At 39.5% G+C, this 21,997-nt stretch overlaps 1 protein-coding gene across 1 annotated transcript in view; it reads left to right on the top strand.

Annotated features, from left to right (window-relative positions):
- The first annotated feature begins 1,874 nt into the window (after window positions 1-1,874).
- WDR11 (WD repeat domain 11) overlaps window positions 1,875-21,997 on the top strand; it is a 56,660-nt gene continuing 36,537 nt past the window's right edge. The window contains exons 1-8 of the mRNA XM_075216315.1: window positions 1,875-2,052; window positions 13,788-13,899; window positions 14,881-15,034; window positions 15,236-15,409; window positions 15,552-15,738; window positions 17,256-17,421; window positions 17,698-17,812; window positions 19,296-19,494. Of these exons, the coding sequence (XP_075072416.1) occupies window positions 1,967-2,052; window positions 13,788-13,899; window positions 14,881-15,034; window positions 15,236-15,409; window positions 15,552-15,738; window positions 17,256-17,421; window positions 17,698-17,812; window positions 19,296-19,494 (1,193 nt within the window). The 5' untranslated portion in view covers window positions 1,875-1,966. The remainder of the gene's footprint in view (window positions 2,053-13,787; window positions 13,900-14,880; window positions 15,035-15,235; window positions 15,410-15,551; window positions 15,739-17,255; window positions 17,422-17,697; window positions 17,813-19,295; window positions 19,495-21,997) is intronic.

Below are 21,997 nucleotides of genomic sequence, written 5' to 3'. Positions count from 1 at the left end.
TCTGCAAAATATACTTTTACATCCTGAAGAAACTAAATGGTTAAACGGATGTAAACAGGTCTGACAATTAAATCCATTGTTTCCAATCACCCCATACCTACCGGTGTTGTTACTGGCTTTAGGGTATCTTGCATTTTTCTAAACACTGCATTTAAACACATTGAAGAAGTCTATGTGATATCCAATAACTCTCAGAACACTGGTAAAAATGCACATACAACACAGTCTTCTCCACAGTGTTCTCCCCAGAACATTTTGCCAGCTGGGTGGCATTAAGCAGTAGCTGGGTGGGGACAGCGTAATTCATTGCAATAGTAATTATGAAAAATGCTGGAGATTATTGCTAACACTTATGTTATTTATAAAGACTTTTGCGGTTATTGCTCACTTGCTGACCAGACACACTTATATTATTTATAAAGACTCCGTCAGTTATTGCCCACACTTACATTATTTGCAGACTCTGGAGGTTATTGCCCACTTGCTGGCAGAACTAGACACACTTATATTTTCTTAGGATTCATTCATGAATTCATTTTTTTATGCCTATTATAATAGGACTTCCTCAGACTCCAAGAGCCGGGAGGCAAGTAAAATCTGCCAGGTGACTGCCTGGGAAATAGGTCCGAAGAAGATCGCTGCACTAGAAACAAACCTATTCAAACATGATTGCATGCGTTGCGCAAGACCTAAGGAAATTCATAAACAGGGATGTAAATTTTGAATATGACACAAAGGGGCATATTCAATTCTCAGCGGAAACGCCGAAAATCCCGCGACCCGCGCACGTTTACCGTTATTACGTTAATCGTGCACGGAAAAACCGTTAATACGGTATTTTTTTCGCTGGATTTCAGCTCGCAGCTCCATTGGCAGCTCCCTGAGCCGCGAGCTGAAATCCAGCTAACTATTGCCGTATTAACGGTAATAGTTTTTCCGCGGTGCGGAAAAAAAAACAATTGAATATGCCCCAAAGTGCCATATTAAATTAGCCGCTACGCATTTTATTTGTTATTATTGTACCACAACATCACGGATCTCCCTTCGCAACCCTTTGGGGGGCAAAGGGAAATCTGCGAAGTTGCGGTAACGTGAAGTGCCTTCAGGTACGTTCCGGTGCCACTTCGCTCTTAATTGAATATGCCCCATAGTGATATCTAACTTTAGAATGTTTGCCCCTGCAGATGTCCTCATTTTTCAATATTTAACACCTCCAAAAAACATTTTGCTTTTTAAGATTATGTTTATTGTATTGTATTTTAAACGCAAAAATACATATTGTAATGAAAATCAGACAGTTTCACACACGATTGCACCCTGGCATTATGTGTCCCTGGAAACCATTTTCAAATGATGTTGACTATGATGTAACAGTAACATACTAAAGAGTAGGAACTATCCAACTAAACACAAAATATAATTAAAAAAAGGCAAAGTTCAACTTGAATTGTACCCATTTTAAGCATAACATTTTTATATTTTTCCTTAAACCTTGTTGTAATTTTAATAATATTAATATTTTTTGATTATTAAAGGGACGAAAGTAAAGTCGTACAACAAAGAGAAGAACATAAGAAAATGAGACTTGAGGGTAATAAAACTTCATTAAAAAAATGAAAACAGATTGTATTTAATTTCTACAGAAAATTGCATTATTGATGAGTGACACAAGTGTGTAGGTGAGGTGTACTAATGAGACTTGCTTGTCAAGAAATCCAATGAAAAGGTTCCTAAAAAATGTTTGAACTTGATTTGACTACTTAGAAAAGCAGATTGGAGTTTTTGCCCTCATAGCCCTTTTTCAAAATGGCTACTACAGTGTTATGCTGACGGTGACGTCACGTCTACCCGGCAGTATTCCCACGTATCCTGAATAGACTAGGAAGTGCCTTTTGATCATGGCAGCTGCTCCCTTGTTAGCTGTCATGTAACACTGCTCTTATTGCTGCCTCCCCCTAGTCCAAACATGATTCCCTTCACCGTGAATATTAAGCTGTCGACTAGGACCCTCACCGGGGCGCTCACACAGCAGAATAAGGGGGCGCTGGACTGGTGAGTTACTAGGGGGCATAGGTCAGGGGTGGGGAGTGAAGTTTGGGGTAAGTCAGGCTTAGTCAAGGGTATCTCTCCATCTGTTGTAGAACCACATCCCAGCATGTCCTTAGACCGGGGGCCGTAGTTGGCACGACATGATGAGACTTGTAGTTCTACAGCAGCTGCAGAGACACATGAATAGAAGCTACAGCGTGTGTGAGAAGTATTCAGACTCTGTCATGTAAAGGTCATGTTTAATGAGTCACAAGCTTCCACAAATAATATTGCTTCACTAAATCTGACACTTTGTAATTGTCTTTGTTAAAGGCTGTTCTGGACATGTCCAATTTTCTGATTACTGTTCAAACAGGAGCTTTTTCAGAGAAAAAAGATTATCAACACAAAATGCAAGATGTTTATGTATTGTATACGAAAATACATGTTGACTTATTTGCTATTACCCTTTAGCTCCTCATTAACCCTGTCAAAGGCTATGAGTAAAAATGGGAATTTTTTCAGGAGACTACATTTAATAGGTCTTCCTGTTGATTTTTGGATGCAGCAAACTAAAAATGCGAAGTTCTAATTTAAAGTTGCACTACCTAGTAAAATTTTTTACTAAATTGCCCTCCCTCTAGCCAGAATCTTAGGGTCTCTTCTATACAGCCATTTAACGGGGGCTCACACCCCACTCTCATAATCATCAGCTATTTATATAGCGCCACTAATTCCGCAGCGCTGTACAGAGAACTCCGTCACATTATTCCCTGCCCTATTGGAGTTTACAGTCTAAATTCCCTAACACACAGAGATAGAGAGACTAGGGTCAATTTGATAGCAGCCAATTAACCTACTAGTATGTTTTGGGAGTGTGGGAGGAAACCGGAGCAGCCGGAGGACTCCCCGTGTTTGCGTGGGTTAACATACAAATGCCACACAGATAAGGCCATGGTAAGGAATTGAACTCATGAAACCAGTGCTGTGAGGCAGAAGTGCTAACCACTAAGTAACCATTTAAAGTTGATTCATAAGGGGAGATTCAGTTCAGCGCAATGTTTCAATGTTTTTCCAGGACATCCCCAGATACATATTGCTCTGATGTTATGGCAGGAATCTCCGCTCACTTTTCCTCACATCACACCCCGTAGAGGTGCATAGAAAAATGAGCGGAGACTTCTACCATAATGGCTGTCATGGTGCGCAGTCCGTGTGGCATGTCGCCAGCAATTGAATGTCCCCCATTAAATTGATTTGTCGTTTCAGTATTACAGAATCGGCATAGCCTTGGGTAAATGGCTGCATGGAGAGGGACACCTTAGTATAAAGTCTTTTATTTAATGGTAGCATAGCTTTAACTAGATCCTAGTTGCTGGCTGCGTATCTAGGTTCAGTTTAGCTGCAATGCTGGCATTGAAGTATGTATGCACTAGCGACCAGCAGTGTAGACAGATCTCTATTTACAGCCATGATCTTTTCAGTCATTGACAGATGAAGAGCACAGATCTGAGGGTAAATCTTATAAAACGTGTATAGTGTGTACACATGAATCGCATGCTGATCTGGACTTTCAGTCGTAGGTAAAATTGTTAATGCAATCACATCAGGCAAAATTTTCTGTAGTGTGTACCCAGCATTAGATCTAGCATAGGATTATGATAACCAGCAATCTGTAACTTCTTAAGTGCTAGGAAAACAAGGGCTGCGTTTTCATTGCCGTAATTTAGGCAGATACAACTGAAAGCAGCCCCCACAATGATATCATCCAATTTTCGCAGCAACTCGAATGCAGAAGCTCTGTTCCAGAATTTGCTTTATATCGTTCCATTGTTTATAGAGATTTTTAGTCCGGTTGTAAAATCAAATGAAATGATACAATGTTCTTTGGTACAATAAAACTTGATCGTGGGAGCGTATACACGAATGCCGTATCGGACCTAACGGTTGTTTAATTGTGTCATTGGCACAATATATGGGTGAAAAACCTGTAGTGTGTACCCAGCTTAACATTGTTGAGTTACCTCTGTGCCATTATCTCCCAAGCACAGTAATACCATGTCCTCATTTTGCATGGCATGATAACTTTAACACGAATATCCTGTCCCACAGAATGAATGTGCCTCCAAACCCACACATATTGTGCGATCTTGTCTATTCTTATGCTACTATTCCTCAAACATGTTGCTGGCTTGTGTGACAAGTGCTTTATGAAATATCATAATCAGGACTTTTTATTAATTTTTTCTTCTGTTGTAAATGGGTACACTAATGTTTAAAATAGTTATTTTTCCACCACATTCTCTCTCAACTATATATACGTTTTAAGAACATCTATATGAGTCCCCTCCGAAATTTGTTATAGAGTGGGAGAGAGATTTAGGTGTTGAGTTGCAAGATGCCGACTGGTCCAAAATTTTCCAAGCAGCTTATGCGTGTTCTCCTAATGTTTCAATTCTAGAAACTCACTGGTAAGCATAAGGTGCTTACCAGGTAGTACAGATGTTCGATTTACCTGGCGAGGGTTTTCCGCAGGGTGCCCAACACCTGTTGGAGATGTAACCAGGGTCCTGGTTCTCTTTTGCATATCTGATGGGACTGCCCCATGTTGCAAACGCTCTGGTCCCGGGTGGTGAGCATCACGCGGAGGTTGCTAGACCAAAGCATACCTAACACTCCGGTGTTCTGGCTACTAAATAAAGTCAACATGAATATATCATGCTTTAAAAAATCTCTGTTTAAAATTTATAATCTCGGCAGAGAAGGCTGTAAACCCAGTGAAATGGAGATCAACCACGCCTCCGAGTATTCGGGACTGGTCTAATAGATTGGAACATTATAGGATCATGAATGAGACACATCTCACAGCCGCAGATTCGTTTGAAACGTATTGTGCTATTTGGGGCCCTTAGTTAGACACTCCAGAATCCCTGATCTCAGATTTCACTAATTGACTGGTTTGGTCCCTATTTTGTATCCGAATACTGGCTTTGTGGGGCAGGACATATGGGTTTTGTCTGGTATCTGGCAGATATACAATTTGCTGAGTTAGCGGTGTTCTAAACTGAGGTTTTGAGTGAGGATTTGTGTTAGATTTCCCCTACCCACCTTTCCCTAATGTGGTTACCTTTCCCCCTTGTCCCTTTGTCTTTGTCTGGGTGTTTTATGTTTTGAGGTTATCAGCAGCTATATGTATGGTTTAGCATATCCCTTTTCTAGGTTTTTGATTGCATTTTGGCCCGGTGCCATGATGTCATTCTTTCTCATTGTTAATAGCCTACCGTGCCATTTTGTTGGATTTGCATTTATAACCTGTCTGTGCTATTAAAAACCAATAAAAATATATTTAAAAATAAATTAAAAATAGTTATTGGTGGTATCAATGCCCCTACATATTAGAGCTTCAGTTTTGACCTCAGTGGCTTTTCTCCCTCAGCCTTGGTGGCTTGTCACTTTTATTTGTGCTGCAAAACTATTGCAGTATGCATGTTGATAATTATCAGATAGGGATGTCTGTCGCTCTTATTGAGTGAAAGGTCTGTGAGGTATCAGGTCAAATTGAAATATAGTGATTCCCATGCAATAAAAGAAAGACAAAATGTATAGATGGGCATAGAGCTCAAATCAGTTCTGCTTCATTTGTAATTATTTTTGTCCTTAGGCCTAAGAACTTTGCTGGGAATTATCAATAATTGAATTCATGAAAGTAGTCAACAAAACACAATGACCAAAAATGGCTCTGATTAGCCGTACTGCCTAAAGATATGTATACAGAGGTTACCTTATTGCTTCGTTAACACCTAAACATCCATGGCATTGTTCTTTCCAATAAATTTAGTCATCAGTAACTGATATGTAGTAATATGCCCTGAAAGTGGACTGCAGTAGATCTGTGTGGAGTTTGTATGTTCTCCCCGTGTTTGCATGGGTTTCCTCCCACATTCCATACTGATAAGTTAATTGGCTGCTATTAAATTGTCCTTAGTCTTTCTTGGTCTGTGTGTGTGTATGTTAGGGGATTTAGATTGTAAGCTCCAATGGGGCAGGGACTAATGTGAGTTCTCTGTACAGTGCTGCAGAATTAGTGGCGCTATATAAATAAATAAATAGATGATGATGATGTTGGGTAAATATGGAAAAAGTGAGTACAGCAGGTAGAGGGAGAATAATTTGATTACTGTTGGAAATATCCTCATCATTATTTTTCAATGCAACTTCATCAGGCTGTTTAGAGTTAAAGTCTGGCAGTAAAATCTCTCACTTTCTCCTAGCTTTGTCGAGCATAAATTGACTTGGAAGGTTTTGCTGTCAGTTAATGCCATTTCATGCATGGATTGGCTTAGGAGTAATATGCACACAGTCTATAATGTGCAGATGGACTAACAGCACGAAGCCAATAGCTGCACTGCCATTGGGAAGTGAAATGGTCATAAAGTCTACATTTGATCCATCTTTTTACAAATTGGAATTTTTCTATTTATTTTATATATGTTTATATTTTTTTACTTTCCCTCCCTTGCTCTATATCATTGATAAATTAAAAATAAAATGAAAAGGATGCACCATTGAACCTGCATAAACATCACCCAACCTTAAACTGTACTACCACCTGGATCATTATACCTTCGCCCCCCTCCTAGAGATCGTGGGTTGCTCTGTGCAGCCATGTTTTCCCTGGGGTTAGCCTTACAGTCAGGGCTGTGTGATGCTTTGGAGGGGGCAGTGTGAGAGGGAGAACTAATTATAAACTGCAATTACTGACATTGAGGCTTCGGACTGCTCCCCTTGCTCACACCCCCTTCTGTAGTAATTTTAAAGTGGTGAACGAAAATGTTCTCCCCTTTAGGTGGTAGCGCAGCTTTAAAACTGCCCTGTGATCACATTAGCCACTACTGGGCCACTTAAGACATGTTCGCTATTTACTGTTTATTTATACAGCTCCAATATACAGTATTACACAGCCCTATACAATAGAATTTTCATGCAACTTAATCTCTGCCCATTGGATCTTGCACTCTCTTTCTCCTAACTCAGGCACACAAATACAAAACGGGGCACATTTAGATTAAGCTGCCACTGTTTTTCAAACCACTCAGGAAATGTATATGAATGTGGGGAAAGCATACAGATTGCACCATGTTTCCATACAGATACAGGAAGGAACACTGCTAGACAATTAAATGATGACTGCTTTCACATTTAAACCACAACAATTGCATTGAAAAATGTGTTTTAGCGATTGGGGGTCAGTTACTGAATGATTTGGTTCCTGCACTATTAGGCTGTTAGTGACAGTTGTAACAATTGTACCACTGTTGACAACCCCATACATAAGTCAGGCTGAGGCTATGTGTGTACTACTATGCTAACATTTCTATACAATACAATGAATGGCTGATCAGAAAAGGGGTTAACGTTGATACCTTAATTGATGGGCCAGAAGAACGATCTTGTGAGCTTAAAATATACAGTTAGTGTTTAAAAGCATCCCCTTTAAGTTTCCTTCATTTTTCATTTAATTTTATCTTGATCATTTTATTTTAACACATTAAATTTATGTATATCCTTTTTTTTTAAATGTTTTTAGGAAGGTTTGTAAATTGAGAGTCTAAAATTGATGACTTCATCTTTCATGATAACATTTCTTGTGTTGGTTCTTCTGAACAAGGGAATAGTTTAACCCATGGCTACATTGCTGTCAAAATAACATTTATACAAGTTTTCTCAAAAGATGATGTTTTTATAGCAGAGCATTTACTTATACAAAGTTGTGTCTCTGCAAAAAAAAAAACAACTGTTTTTCTTTGTAGATTAGCTTCTGTTTTTCTAGTAAACAAATTGAAAACTCGGAATACACCTGTTTGTGAATGTGTTACCTATTCTGGTGGTACCGCACAATTCAAATAGAAACTATTTGGGTCAAGGTCAGACTCTTCTTTCTGCAGTTACTTTGAGCAGTTGCTCTTCATTATCCTCGTTAACTTGTAAAAATACAGGTTATGTGTATAAACTCCTATCTATAATATTAGGTGGGGTACAAAATGACGATGACCACAATTCCGACAAGTTATAGCGACACTAAAATGCAGATCGCTCAAATTCCAACATGTAGCAAATACTCACCCAAAAAGTGACAGTCAACATCTCCGACAGCCCTGCTATAAACGCACACAGAGGAAAATGCCGGCAGTGTGATTTTCATCACTTAAAATGTTGACAGTCACATTGCCGATATTAAGGGGGCAGCGTGAGGACCCGGGGCCTTTACAACCCTTATTAAAAAACATAAAATAAAAAGTGTGGGGGTGCTTCCTATAAACACTATTAACCTTGGCAACACTAGGGTTAATAGTGTTTAAAGGGTGTTTTTTTTTTTTTTTTTTTTTTAAAATAAGGGTTGTACATTATCCAGCTGCCAGGTCCTCGCATTGCCCCCTTCATACCGTTAATGTGACTGTCGCCATTTTAAGTGACAAAAATCCCAATACTGGCATTTTCTTCTGTCTGCGTTTATAGCAGGGCTGTCGGAGATGTTGACTGTCACTTTTTAGGTGAGTCTGTATGTGCTACATGGCGGAATTTCGGCAATCTGCATTTTAGTGTCGCTATAACTCTTGCTATAACTTGTTAGAATTGTGGTCATCGTGATGATGACTACCACCAATAATATCTTTGTAAATAGGGAGTTCTAATGCTATTGTTCATAATGGGTGAATTCTGATTTCTTGACTTCATTGCTAATTAGGAAAACGTGTATAATAAGGAATTATCGGAGTTAACAACCTGCTTTGTGCCTTTTAGCCATGGGACTCCTAATATCCTTATTGTACAGCAGCATTATCCCATATATAAGCATATTGTAATGAAACCTAATACAATGGTGTAGTGTTTTACATTCACCATGTCTGGTTAAACCAAGCAGCAGAGGCAGAAAACTTGTCAGGGGAACGGAGTCTGCTCTCCTGTGTCCCCATCTCCTGGCTGTCCATGAGATTCTCTGCTATCACCGTGGCCAGTACAGCAGGAGCATGGTAATAGCAGTGTATTTTACTGGCTGATGCATGAAGACCAGGGGCTGAAACATTGTGGGGGAGCGGCAGAGGCTGGTTTATTGTGACGGCACAGACTGGTATAAGTTTCTGTGCTATGCAAACTTATTAGAGCATTAGAGCCACCCCTATAATAAACTAGAACGTTACATTTTTCACCTAAAAAGCTGCTTGGTTTAGCCCCATTTATGGCTTAACTTAATCTTCACAATGGTGGGGTACATGTATTTTGAAGCTATTTATACCCTTGGCAAATTGCGGTAAGAATGTGCCTGTCCGTTGAACTGCAGCCGGAAGTCATACTTCCCAACTGTCCAGATTCTGGGGGACTATCCCGCCTATCCGAGAGCTAGAATGTTTGTCCAGACTGCTGGAATGTTGGGAGCTATGTCCTGCTCACCCAGTGGTGAGCAGATGCTGCACGTTCTGCTGCTGATGGGTGCTGTAGTGCAAGGGTGTTTTGGGGGAAGGGTTGGGTGTAGCCTAGTGCTTCAGAAATACTAGGCCTAATCTCTAGAGCTGAGTGCACAGTTCAAATGTTTTTACGGAGTGAAAATGACTGTGCCCCTAAAAAAGTGCTCTCTCCACCCCTTCATCTCATTTTAATAATCATACTCTGCAGAATATCTGTTTTGCATTGCAAAACTAGGTCTATCCAATTCATCCTATCGGCAGATGCAAACGTTTTGCTCCTCTGCAATCACTGCCATCTGGCTTTGCTAACCAGTGCCCTATGGAGGGGACCTAGGAGCACATTGAGTTATGCTACATCACCAAAGAGGTTTTTGTGCTGTGTTCGAATGTTTTACACTTTGTAAATGAGACCCTAATTTTGCCCACTGGTATTTGAGATGTGCTTTTGTTTTTGTTTTTTAATTGTTTTAAATGTTTTGATTTATAATTTTGTATATTTTATGTATTCAAAATGTTTTTACTAGTGTTTTGTACAGAAATGTAACAGGTTGTGCCGTGAAACATGCTACTGCAATGCAAGCAAAAATGCAAATGGTTATGGACTCACTTGGGATATTGGTTTGTTAGTGTTTCGTGCATTTTGTTCATCCACTAAAATGCATTTAAAATACATTATTGAACTGCCAATATCAATACCCAATGTTTATAAAAGTCCTTTACAACCACTGGTAGTATAAAGCAATATAGGTCATGGATAATAGTGTAATGTGTAAAAGAAGGCGATTTGCATTTCAAATGGAATCATTAGTGTCAGTTATTGTTTTGTATACTGTATTCATTAAGATTGATCAAATATATTTGAAATCTGCAGTGCTGAATTTAGTATGTACTGTGGTTATGGAGGGGTTGGTGACCTATTATTATCATAATACTTGTTTATATGGCCCAACATACTCCACATGCGCTTTACAAAAGCTAACAAACACTGTACTTAAACAAGACTCAATTTTAAAAAGGGACAATGATAAATAGACCTGCTCTTAAGTTTATAATCTGTAGGGAAATAAGATGTTGATACATGAGGCTAAGTGCCACACATTGCATATTGGTCCAGCCAGATTGAAATGGAAAAAAGTACTTACTGGGGCTATACAATCCAGTCACACAGCAATATTGGTTTGGGGGTCGGCAGGTTGGGTGATTACAGAAACAGAATACGTTTGCATGAAGGGGCAGCAATCATGCAGGATAGCCTGGGGAGGTTGCGAGGAACTCTTGAGAATTTAATAAGCTGCCTGAATAGGTGGATTTTCGTGGTGCCATTAAAGGTTTAGAGGTTAGTCTTTTATCCTTGTACGAGGCGTGGAATTCCACAGAGGTGCAGCTCAAAAACAAAAAACAAAGTCCTCTGGCTGGGAATAATAAGTGTTGCTTGAGATGTGTCAAATAGAGGGGTTGATTTTTGAAATATTGTGAGACAAGAGATGTATGTAGGTGCAGTTTTGTTCAAGGCTGTATGTTAGTAGATGTTTTTTCCATATAGATTATACGGGTGAATGTTTGGTAGGAGAAATACAGGAGGATGGCAATTGTCAATGTGGGAGTTTATGAGGAATATATCAGTTTCTGCATGGTCTTGTATGATATGTGCATATTCTGGGTTTGTTTTGTAGATGCTCGTAACTATTTGTATACTGATTGCATGTGAGAATCAAATGACAAGTCAAGGATGACATATAGCAAATTAATTTGAGAGTTAGGGTTTATTGTTCTATTGTCAACCGAAATAGAGACGTTGGCTGCTGTTAACTGGTGAAAATATTATGGTGGTGCGAGGACATCCAAGGTGAAATGTCAGACAGACATGCATTAACATGGGCCGATACAGATGGGGAAAGATGGTGATGTTGTGTCTAGACAGGATGCTGAAATCCAGAATAACTTACTCATTTTCCAAAATAAGTCATATAGATAGAGAAGAGCAGATGTTGAAGGACCAAGCCTTGTGGTACTTCAACTGATGGGAACAGCAGAGATTGGGTACATTTAGAGAAACGCTGAAAGAGCGATGTAATAAGTTGGATTAAACATTGTCCTGAAGAGCTGGGTAATGTGGCATTTGTATGGGAAGTGAGCAGTCAGCAGTGTCAAATGCAACAGTCTCTGTTGCACTAAAGCCTGACTGAAGGTGGTCCAATAGGTTGTGTAAGCAAACCTCTCAAGGTGTGTGGAGGGCTATGGAAGTTGACAGATGGCATGGTAATCTGAGTGAGAATTTGGGTCAACATTTGTTGGCGGGTTTTCTTGATATTTGTGACTTCATATTTGAATAATGATGGAAAAATACCTGTGGGGGGAGAGATATGTTACAGATGTTAGGGCTGGAATGAGCACAGGAGACGGCATACTACTGATTTGTGAAAGTCAGGGGGCCAGGTAATAATAAAGTGGGAGTAGAAGAGATTAGAGACTTTGGGGTGTATTTACTAAACTACGGGTTTGAAAAAGTGGGGATGTTGCCTATAGCAACCAATCAGATTCTAGCTTTCATTTTGTAGAATGTACTAAATAAATGATAAATAGAATCTGATTGGTTGCAATAGGCAACATCTCCACTTTTTCATACCCGCAGTTTAGTAAATCTAGCCCTTTGTCGTCTTTTGTGGAATCAAATACAGTTTGATGCTCACCAAAGAGAATACTTTATCATAACGGTTCTTGCCATTCTTGTCCTTGAAGTAGGAAGAAAGATATTGGGCAGTGATGGTGGTTGATGTGGAGAAAAGTAATAAATGTTATAAAAAGGAGTTTGGGTTTAGAAACCTGAGCGTAGATGAGATTGGAATTGTATTTGGTTGTGTCCAGAACCTTTCTGTAGGAGTAGCCAAGAGAGGTATATTTGAGGAGGTCGTTTGTCGATGACGTTCTAGTTTGCAGTAGATTTTTATTTAAGGCAGCAGCCTTTCTTTTACCGTGTCATGGCTGACATCATGATAGTCTCTGAGTGAAAGAGTAGCTGGAGCCACTTGTTTAAGGACTGTTGCTAGTGTGTGATTGAGATGTGGGGCTGTGAAACAATGATGGGAATATGTAGAAATTGGGGAGAGAAGGTGATGAGCATTAATAAAACGGAATATTGTGCTGGTGTAAGAAAGCTTGATTGTGTTAAAGTGTGAAAAGGTTACGGTGCTGGAGGAGAGATTGCAGCTGCCATCAAGCAGTGGCCATCAGATGACTGGTAAGAGAGGAGTTTAGGTAAATTAGTTTGGAGGTAGAAGGAGAATGTGGGTTGTCACTTGAGATGTTGATATCACCCGAGATGATTGTGGGGATTTCCGAAGAAGAGGTAGCCTGGCAAATGTTCAAGGAATTGTTGGGGTGCTCCAGGGGAACAATAGATCATAGCAACACACAGAGAGTTGGTAGAACTGTGAATGTGCAGCGTGGGGAAAGGAGAAGTCCAACCCCCACCTCTTTGTCTGACCCACCCTGACATAGTCTTCCAGCCGGTAAATCTGTTTTTTATTCTAGTGTATCTAGTCCATAAGGCCTGGGATTGGCATGACTATAGCTTGCAGGCATGGTTCCCTTGTCTTATCCGGGTACATACAGGATGCTTGTTTCTGTATTTAATATTTTGTTTAGTAACTGCTAACAAATCTGTAACATTTATTGGGGGGGGGGGTCTTTCCATGAAATCGGGACACAGCAGAAATAGGGCAGATATATATATATATATATATATATATATATATATATATATATATATATATATATATATATATATATATATATAATTTTGTTAATCATCTATTTAATGATGATCTAAATACAGAGCAATGCAGGTCATCTTCCCTGAGTGCCGTTTATAGAAAAGTTGTACAGCTTCTATTGATTTCACACCTTTTTTGTTTTTCTATTTACGGTCCTGTACACCTTCTGATGTTTCATTGTGGTGAGGGGTGGGAGGATGGAGTGCATCTTCAATTATAAATATGTTGTGTGCACTTTTTGGGCTCTGGTGTTAGAATAAATACCCCATAGAAAACTTGATTTTCTTTATAAGAAACTATTATGTGGGAGCGATGCAGTGATGGAACAAAATTATTTTATGACCAAGTTGCCTCACATTTACTGCTACTGTATTTAGATTTGCAGGTAACTGATATATAGTATTTACATTATACAGACAGAATTTGACTGGTTGTTTGGCAAACTTACTGTAACTACTAAACAGAACTACTGGAAAGTATGGAAATTGCCTAGTTATACCTTTTTCACCCCCTTTCTTAATAGGGGCTGTCAAGGTCTAATTGCATATGGCTGTCACTCACTAGTCCTTGTGGTGGACCCCAGCACGGCACAGACACTTCAAGTATTAGAAAAGCACAAAGTCGATGTGGTCAAGGTAAGCAGGTCGCCCTGGTCAATAAGTGTGATCGCTTCTAATGAATTGATTGGCTGTTTTGTGGATGGTGTTTATCATGCTTAGACGTGAGGCCATGAAGGTATTTTTCTTGTTTTTTTCTGTTCTGTGTGAGGAATGTGAGCAGAGCAAATTCAAATGTATACTATTGAAGGGGGCATGATCCTCAAAACTGACACAATAATACAATGTTTGCTAGATAGATATACTGTATTATTATTTTTTTTTTTAATGATTCTGGGTTATTTTGTTATAGATGTATCAACACTACAATATTTGAAAATACTGGATTAAGTGATAGTTTTGCCTATAGCATAGGGAACATGCTGACTAAGTGATTGGATGAAGAGCTCTATCTACCTACTTTAGTAGAAACACAGTTGACTTTCAGTGTTATTGTTGTAATATGAGTAGCAAGAATCATAAGTCACAAAGCCTTCTTGAACCTATTCGTATTATCCAACCTGTATATTGCAGGAAGCCCTCTCAAAAAGTATTATCCCACCAGTACTTGGCACGAAGCCCATTAACACTTATCTACCCTGTAAATTTTTTCACTTCTAACCAAATTTTCTCAAAATAGCTCTCTTTTTAAAACGATAGCCATCAGGGCTTTTCTCCTCTTTACTCAACTGTAATACTTTGTCTGGGCAGTACCAGTATATGGAAGTTGTTAGATGCATTCCACCTGCACTCCTTGTTTGACATCACTGTTTAAGTCTTGCTCTTTTATCCCTTAAACTTCACTTATGCAAATGTTGTAGTTGTCTATATACCTCTGTGGTTATGTGTTGTGTATGGTAATGTGATTAATTTCCATTCATTCTGTTGGTCACATATAATAACAGTTGGCCAATATCACTGGAACAAGTTTTGGGTTACTGACCTCTTACTCTGCCTACATTAAATACAATATAGACTGTTTTTCTGCAGTGGAAATTCTCAGTTTGTTTCTTTATGCAGGTGAAATGGGCTAGAGAAAACTATCACCACAATCTGGGCTCTCCATACTCCCTGCGTTTGGCATCTGCCGATACCAGCGGAAAAATTGTGGTGTGGGATGTTATGTCCGGCACAACACGATGTGAAATCCAAGAACACTCTAAGCCCATCCATGGTAAGACAAGATCGCAGTCATATTTCACAATATCTCTTACAATGTCTAGGTAAACTTATCTACATTAATAAGCCAGTAATTACTTTATATTGAAGTGCGGATGTTGTTTAAAACGCACTTGTTGTCCCAAACGAATATTATCTAAACACTTACGATGGGTACTAATTGTGCCATAAAAGCTTACACTTATAAATCTTGCAGACATGCAGTGGCTGTGGAGCCAGGATGCGTCTCGTGATCTGCTGCTGGCTGTGCACCCCCCCAATCTCATTGTACTATGGAACGCAGACACTGGAACCAAACTGTGGAAGAAAAGCTATGCAGAGAACATACTGACCTTCTCCTTCAACCCTTTCCAACCTTCCCAACTTGCCTGTGAGTATCAGCCATGGACATGCTTTAGACAAGATGATTATGCCCTTAAAATGCCCTTATTGCCACGTTGGCATTGGGCCGGTCTTTTACAGAAACTGGCAATATACTGACCATACCTTTCTTTGCAATTTTTACCCCCCAGTGCTGACCAGCGAGGGCATTGTGTTTGTCTCTGACTTTTCTCCATCTAAGCCTCCAGCCAGCAGTGGAAGGAAAGTTTATATCTCAAGCCCTCATGCCAGCCCTGCCCACACAAAGCCAGTGACTGCTACTGGTGCCAAGAAAGCACTCAACAAGGTGAAGATTCTCATCACCAATGAGAAGCCCAGGTGGGTACAATCTGCATCAATGTGTTTTCTCATCACAAAATGATTATTAAATTACGTAGTGAGACATATTTATGTGTTCTAAGGAATGGTCATTTCATTTTGTTTTATTGCTAACATACTCCAGCAATACTGTATGTTGTTGCCACATAGCTGGTGAATTTGGACCAGTATTTAAAAAAACGTATTATTTAGTCGCCTTTGTATTTGTCTAATGTAAATATTAAGAGCTGAATATATACATAAATTAATTTATTTACTTCCTATAATAGGGTTACTAAGCTTGCTGGTAATGTCTGTCATTCACAGGAGTGTCTTTATTGTTTTGTGTGTGTGTGTTCATCACATTATCACCCATTTCCTCACTAGTGTGGCCTAATCTAGTAGGTTTAATGTAATTGAAGGTGTGGCTTGATGTCATTGGGGGCATGGCCAGGACTGTAAATAATTATACCACAACATTGTCTGACATATACTTCCGCCCTGAACTGTGCATTTACTGAATTATATGTTGCATATTTTTGTATGAACTAATGTAATCATAACTTAACACTTCACCCTTTTATATAGGATTACTCCACTCAGAACTGAATTTGCAGTTAATATAAAAGTTATATATATATATATATATATATATATATATATATATATATATATATATATATATATATATATATGCAAAAGGACTAATGTGATGTGAAAAAATTTAAAAACGATTAATTTCATACAAAAATAATGCACCAAAACATCAAGGGTGCGAGTGCAAGCAGAGGGCAAGGTGGCTTTGCTGAAATAAGCCTGCAGGAAAAAGTTCAAATATGTCAACCAAGTACCTCTTACTGAGTATTGTATAAAACAAACATTGTGCAATAAAGAGCAATAAGTAACATGTTTCTATATGTGAAAAAACCCCAATAAAAAACAATAAATATTGGTTGACAAAACATCAATATAGCTTAGCGAAACACACATGCTTAAATAGAGCCTGTCTGAGCTAGAGGTGCACTCAGTGAGGTGGTAACAAGAGATCGCATTCAGTGGTGGTATAAAAAAAAGAGTTGTGAATCCTAAATTGCATGGAGACAGACAGATAACCATCTATACAAAGTGGGGCGACTGTCAGTAGCCAGAAGCATATTGCCAGTGTGTCCAGCTTCATAAGAGGTGATGATGGCATAAATGGAGCACTGTTAATATAAGCAGTGTGTGAGCTCCAGTCCTTGGGTGTGCCAATCACTGCCTACCACCAACTACGCTGCAGTACCGTACAAACACAGAGAGCCTTCTGGGGAACCGTCCCCACTTCAGGTCAATTAGAATATTATTAAACAAGATTATATGCAATGTAATTAAATGGAGCTAAACCCAACAAATGTGAACACCTATGTTAGTATATAATATAATCTATGAGAGTAAATTAGAAGACATTTGTATTACACATATTTGAGTGTAATGTTTGGAGCTGACATTACTGTAAGTGGTTGTTTTGTTCTGTGACGCTCTGTTTATTCATTTTGTAGCGCTGAAGCTGTGACCCTGAACGATTGTCTACAACTGTCTTACTTGCCTTCCAAACGCAACCACATGCTGCTGCTTTATCCCAGGGAAATCCTCATCCTGGATCTAGAGGTGAACCAGACGGTGGGAGTTGTAGCTATTGAGCGGACTGGAGTCCCGTTCCTGCAGGTATAATTAATACATAACTCTTATAATGCAGTGGTCACAATTTGCAATTCTCCACTTATGTAAACCAGATATAGATTATTTACAGCAAAGCTACAGTGAAAAGTCTTAACAAGGTCAGACTAACATTTCATTGTAACTCCACAAGTTTGAAATCGATTCCTTTCCAGATTTAGAAACGGTGGGAAATACCCTTTTTTTGCTGACTTTTTTCTATCCCTTGCTGTGATACCGTGTAATGTCGCCACTAATTCCTCAGCCTGATATCTCCCTGTCTAGGTGACCCCATGCTTCCAGAGGGACGTCCTCTTCTGTCTGCATGAGAATGGCTGTATTACACTACGTGTGGGTAGACAAAGCTGTGGAAGCTCAGGAGCACCAAGTGAGGATGCAGGTGAGAGCAGTGTTCATCCCGTGGTCTCCATGACTGATCACAGCTATTACATTATTATACCAATACTTCTACTGTGCAAAGTTGAAAAATACCCTACATAGGCATGTGAAGAGGGTAGTTTATTGAATGAGCAATAGCGGCATTTGCACAAGACCAACTATTCGGTCACTGAGGGAAATGTGTCTGTCTTGGATCCCCTCATATCAATTACTTCAGTGACCAAGCCTATTTTCACAATTTAGTGATGCATCGGCCAATCTCTATGCCTATCCCTACCCTAATCTGTCACCTGAACCCCAAACTATAAACCTCTTCTTAGTCTTATTACAGTAAACCGTCCCACTGCCTGGATATACTTTGTTGGATGGTTTCTAAAAAATATGTACACTCTAAATCAGGGGTAGGCAACCTGCGGCTCTCCAGGTGTTGTGAAACTACAAATCCCAGCATGCTTTGCCACCTATCTGCTGGTTATCTACTGGCAAAGCATGCTGGAACTTGTAGTTTCACAATACCTGGAGAGCTGCAGGTTACCTACCCTTGCTCTAAATGCAAGCTATCCCCTACAAGCTAAAATAAATGTATTAATGCAATACTGACTGCAGAAAATATTAGGTTGTAAGACCAACACAAATATATTACAGTATAATTGTGGGGAATAACATGATCATATAAAGTGCTGTATGCTGCAAATGCGGTTAATCCTGATATTTCTGTCCAGTCTGATAAGGAAACATTACATTGCACCAGATGGTAAAAGACCAGTGTTACTAAGCTAGTGAGCGGGGAAAAACTTTATGCGCAGAACTCTCCACTTGAGGGTATTATTGAATTCTCTCACATAGGATTATCCGGTTGACATGAAGATTAATCACCTGCTCCTAATACCAATGCGTGCAACGTTTTATCACCATGGTAGCTGAACGAAGCAGGTTTAAAAAAAATAAAAGCAAAAAAACCTGCAAAACCAAATAAGGAGAAAGGGCAGCAGCATCAATTTTATATAGTGTAACAGCTGCTGATGTGCCAAACACCAGCATGGGAGGCAATGAGCACATACAGTTCTCTGAAGAATTAATGAGGATTCTGGGACACCCGCGGATCAGACTCGCTGGCAGAGCCAGAAACCCAGATTCTGAATTAAGTCTTCCCTCCCGAACATCATTTCTAAGTCCTGTTCATACAGCTTTGTACACCGTGATCTCAAAACTCTAAAGGGCGTCTGACCTAAAAAACGTCTTTGTTTTTCTTTACGTGGTGGGGAGAAACGGAGCTTCAGGTGTAATGTTTTATTCCTGAGAAATCATTGTAACATTTACAACAATAGATGTAAAATTTGTTGAAATTACAAGGAAAAGTCTGCAAACTGCTGTTTTTTGAGCTGAATAAATTAAACTCTGTGGGTGGTTTAAAGGGCTGTATTCATCATTCTCGCCACGAATGTGCGCTCAATCTGAACTAATTTTGTTCTTTCTTTTGCCAGATTCTGATCCAGTGCCAGAGATGACTTATGATCTGCGCTGTCAGTGTGACGCCATCCGGGTAACTAAGACAGTCCGTCCTTACAGCATAACCTGCAACCCTATTAACGAGAATACCGTAGCCCTTATTATCAGCGATGGTCGGGTCATGATATGGGAACTGAAGTCCATTGTGCCCGGGAGGAAGATCCGGAATGCCAGGTTTTACTTCTTGAATTATATTGTTTTGTTGTTAATTTAAAGTTTTTTCTTTTGTACACTTTTTCAAAAGTATAATAACCAGATTCATTAAGGGCACATTCTTGTCCTATGCACACCATAATCCTGGTAATCGTGTAGAACAACATTGAAGAGAGCATTTAAAATCATAAAATAGTTGATAATAGAGAACCATAGTGTGCAACTAACCTAAATAACAGAGACACATAGTGCCATGATACGGGAACTCTTTCTTTCTTTGTGTGTTACAAGATGATTGTTCTTAATGCACGACCTTTGCAAATAATGTCAATCTTATTAAATACGAATGACATTTTATGCTCTTAGTTGCATATTTAATTTTTCCCTCTTCACAAATGGTTGCACTTCTCGTTAGTGTGGGCCTTGTTAATCCTCAGATAGGTTGCCCAATTTATTTTAATGGTCACTTGAAATTGATCATTTAACCAAGTACGTCACATTTTTGTGTCCATATTAATTTGTGGTTGATTAGTTATATACTGGAAACATTATGTACCATGTTGCTTTACTCTATCTTCACATGTTATATAACTGTTAGTCCATTTTATGGTTTGGTTAGACCCCTTTTATTAGTTCATCTACCAATTATATGTTGGCCTTTATCATAAGAGAGTATTGTATCTGTGCGTGTAGTGTTGAAGCTGCACAGCATTATCACCCTATATAATGTTTGTTTTGTTGTTTTAAGGAAAAGGCCGTTTCTTCCCTTAGGCGATGTGAGAACCTCGCCGCAGGTGGCAGCTTTGTAGGGGCGGCAGAGATGAGTCTCACGTCACCTACTGGTTCCCAGTCTACTTCATTCCCATCCCTAAATCTCCTGTCACTGACCATGCTCTGCCACTGATTACAGGAGGCAGTTGGGAGACACAAGTCTCGTGGCTCTACTTCCTGTGATTAGTGCAGTGATGCAGTGAAAGGAGGAAATATTCTCCCTCTTCGCTGCTACTGTGTTATTGCTGCCATCAGTACACCAAGGAACAAGAGGTGATGACTTGTGTGACCAGAGTGTGTAAGGGGCCATTGTCTGTTTAAGGTGCGCTGTGCGGCTAGGTATATGTCTATATTGGTCACACGTGTGCTCAATACTGACTCATCAGCTGTTAGATATTTATCGGCACATTATTTAATTTCTTCCTTAAAAGTTTGTCTTGATGTAATAAGGTGAATTTTCTGTAAAATAGAAGGGTAATGAAGTAGAAAAGTCTTGAGGAATTAAGATATAAAAGGATAACTCCACCTATAATTGACAATTAAGTTTTGGATTTTGTACAAACAAGCACTTACTTAGCTGCTATTCCCAGTTCTCTGAATCTGCTGGGGCTTTGCCACACTCCACTATTCCAGCTCTGCCTTCGCCAAACAGGCCACGTTGACGTCAGTGTGTCTCCTTGTGATCTTCTTATGTCGGTGTACAGAAAGAGGAGTAGAGTGTGTCAGACCAGTAGTGAGTGGAACCCGGCATATCCAGCAACTGGAGTGTAGCCAGTAAGGTTTGACTGATTTTGTAGACCATCCATATCTCCCTTATTAGTTTGGGGTGGAGTAAATCTTTGACTTTATGACGCCCTCCCAGAGTTAAAGTACTGGGATACATGTTGTCTTTATAAACCAGGGGTACAGTTACATCCTAGTGTATTGCAGGTGGCCTACTGCCCCCACAGGAGGCTACCATCCAGAAACCATAACAAGTGATATCTCCTGCACATACATAGTACAATACTATGCAGGTCAATCAGCGTTCAACCCTCTGCGCCTCTGTGAACCTCGGTGAGGTCATCCCTGTGGTTTCCATAGAAAAGCGAGAGTCCCTGAATGTAGTCACATTTACTTGGGTAGACTGTGAATGAAGTTCTTCCTCATGGCAATGATTTAAAGAGAAAAAGTGAAAATACTTCTGGGCATAAGAAGGAAACACATGTGGTACTTAAGGGGTTGAGGCAACTACAAATGTCTAAAGTCTTCCAGATTTTTCCAGGTGCTTACGTCTGCTGTAGACGAGAGTCGTACGCGTTAGAGACCTACACACAAATACACATTAGGTGGAGATAATCTGAGCAGACAGTGTAGAACTAAGCGTATGCTACATTTACTGAGTGTTAAAGCTGTGCCATTTTTTTCTAAATTCACATTTTTAATGTCTGCAAGAACTAAGCCCTCTTTTGGGTTGTTATAAGTATTTAAATTATTCATTACTCTTAAGAGTAGGGAAAATCCCACGGTTTGGAAGAAGGATGCTCACTGCCCACCTGAGAAACAAACTGCATTAAGACTGCCAGCTTTCAACAGACCGGCTCTAAATAATTATTGTTTAGTGTGGCAGGAGCCCCAACCTACCCAGGACTGTGCACACAGAGCTAATTCAGATAACGTGCACAGCATTATAGCAGGAACGATCACACGTTTATAGCTGATCTTCTGAAATATGTTGTGTGCAAATAACTGTACATTGTAATTGACTTTTACT

Source organism: Mixophyes fleayi, chromosome 6 (genome assembly GCF_038048845.1).
Source record: "Mixophyes fleayi isolate aMixFle1 chromosome 6, aMixFle1.hap1, whole genome shotgun sequence".
Classification (NCBI taxonomy): domain Eukaryota; kingdom Metazoa; phylum Chordata; class Amphibia; order Anura; family Limnodynastidae; genus Mixophyes; species Mixophyes fleayi.
Note: the sequence above shows the minus strand (reverse complement) of the source record. Positions and strands in the feature narration are given on the sequence as shown.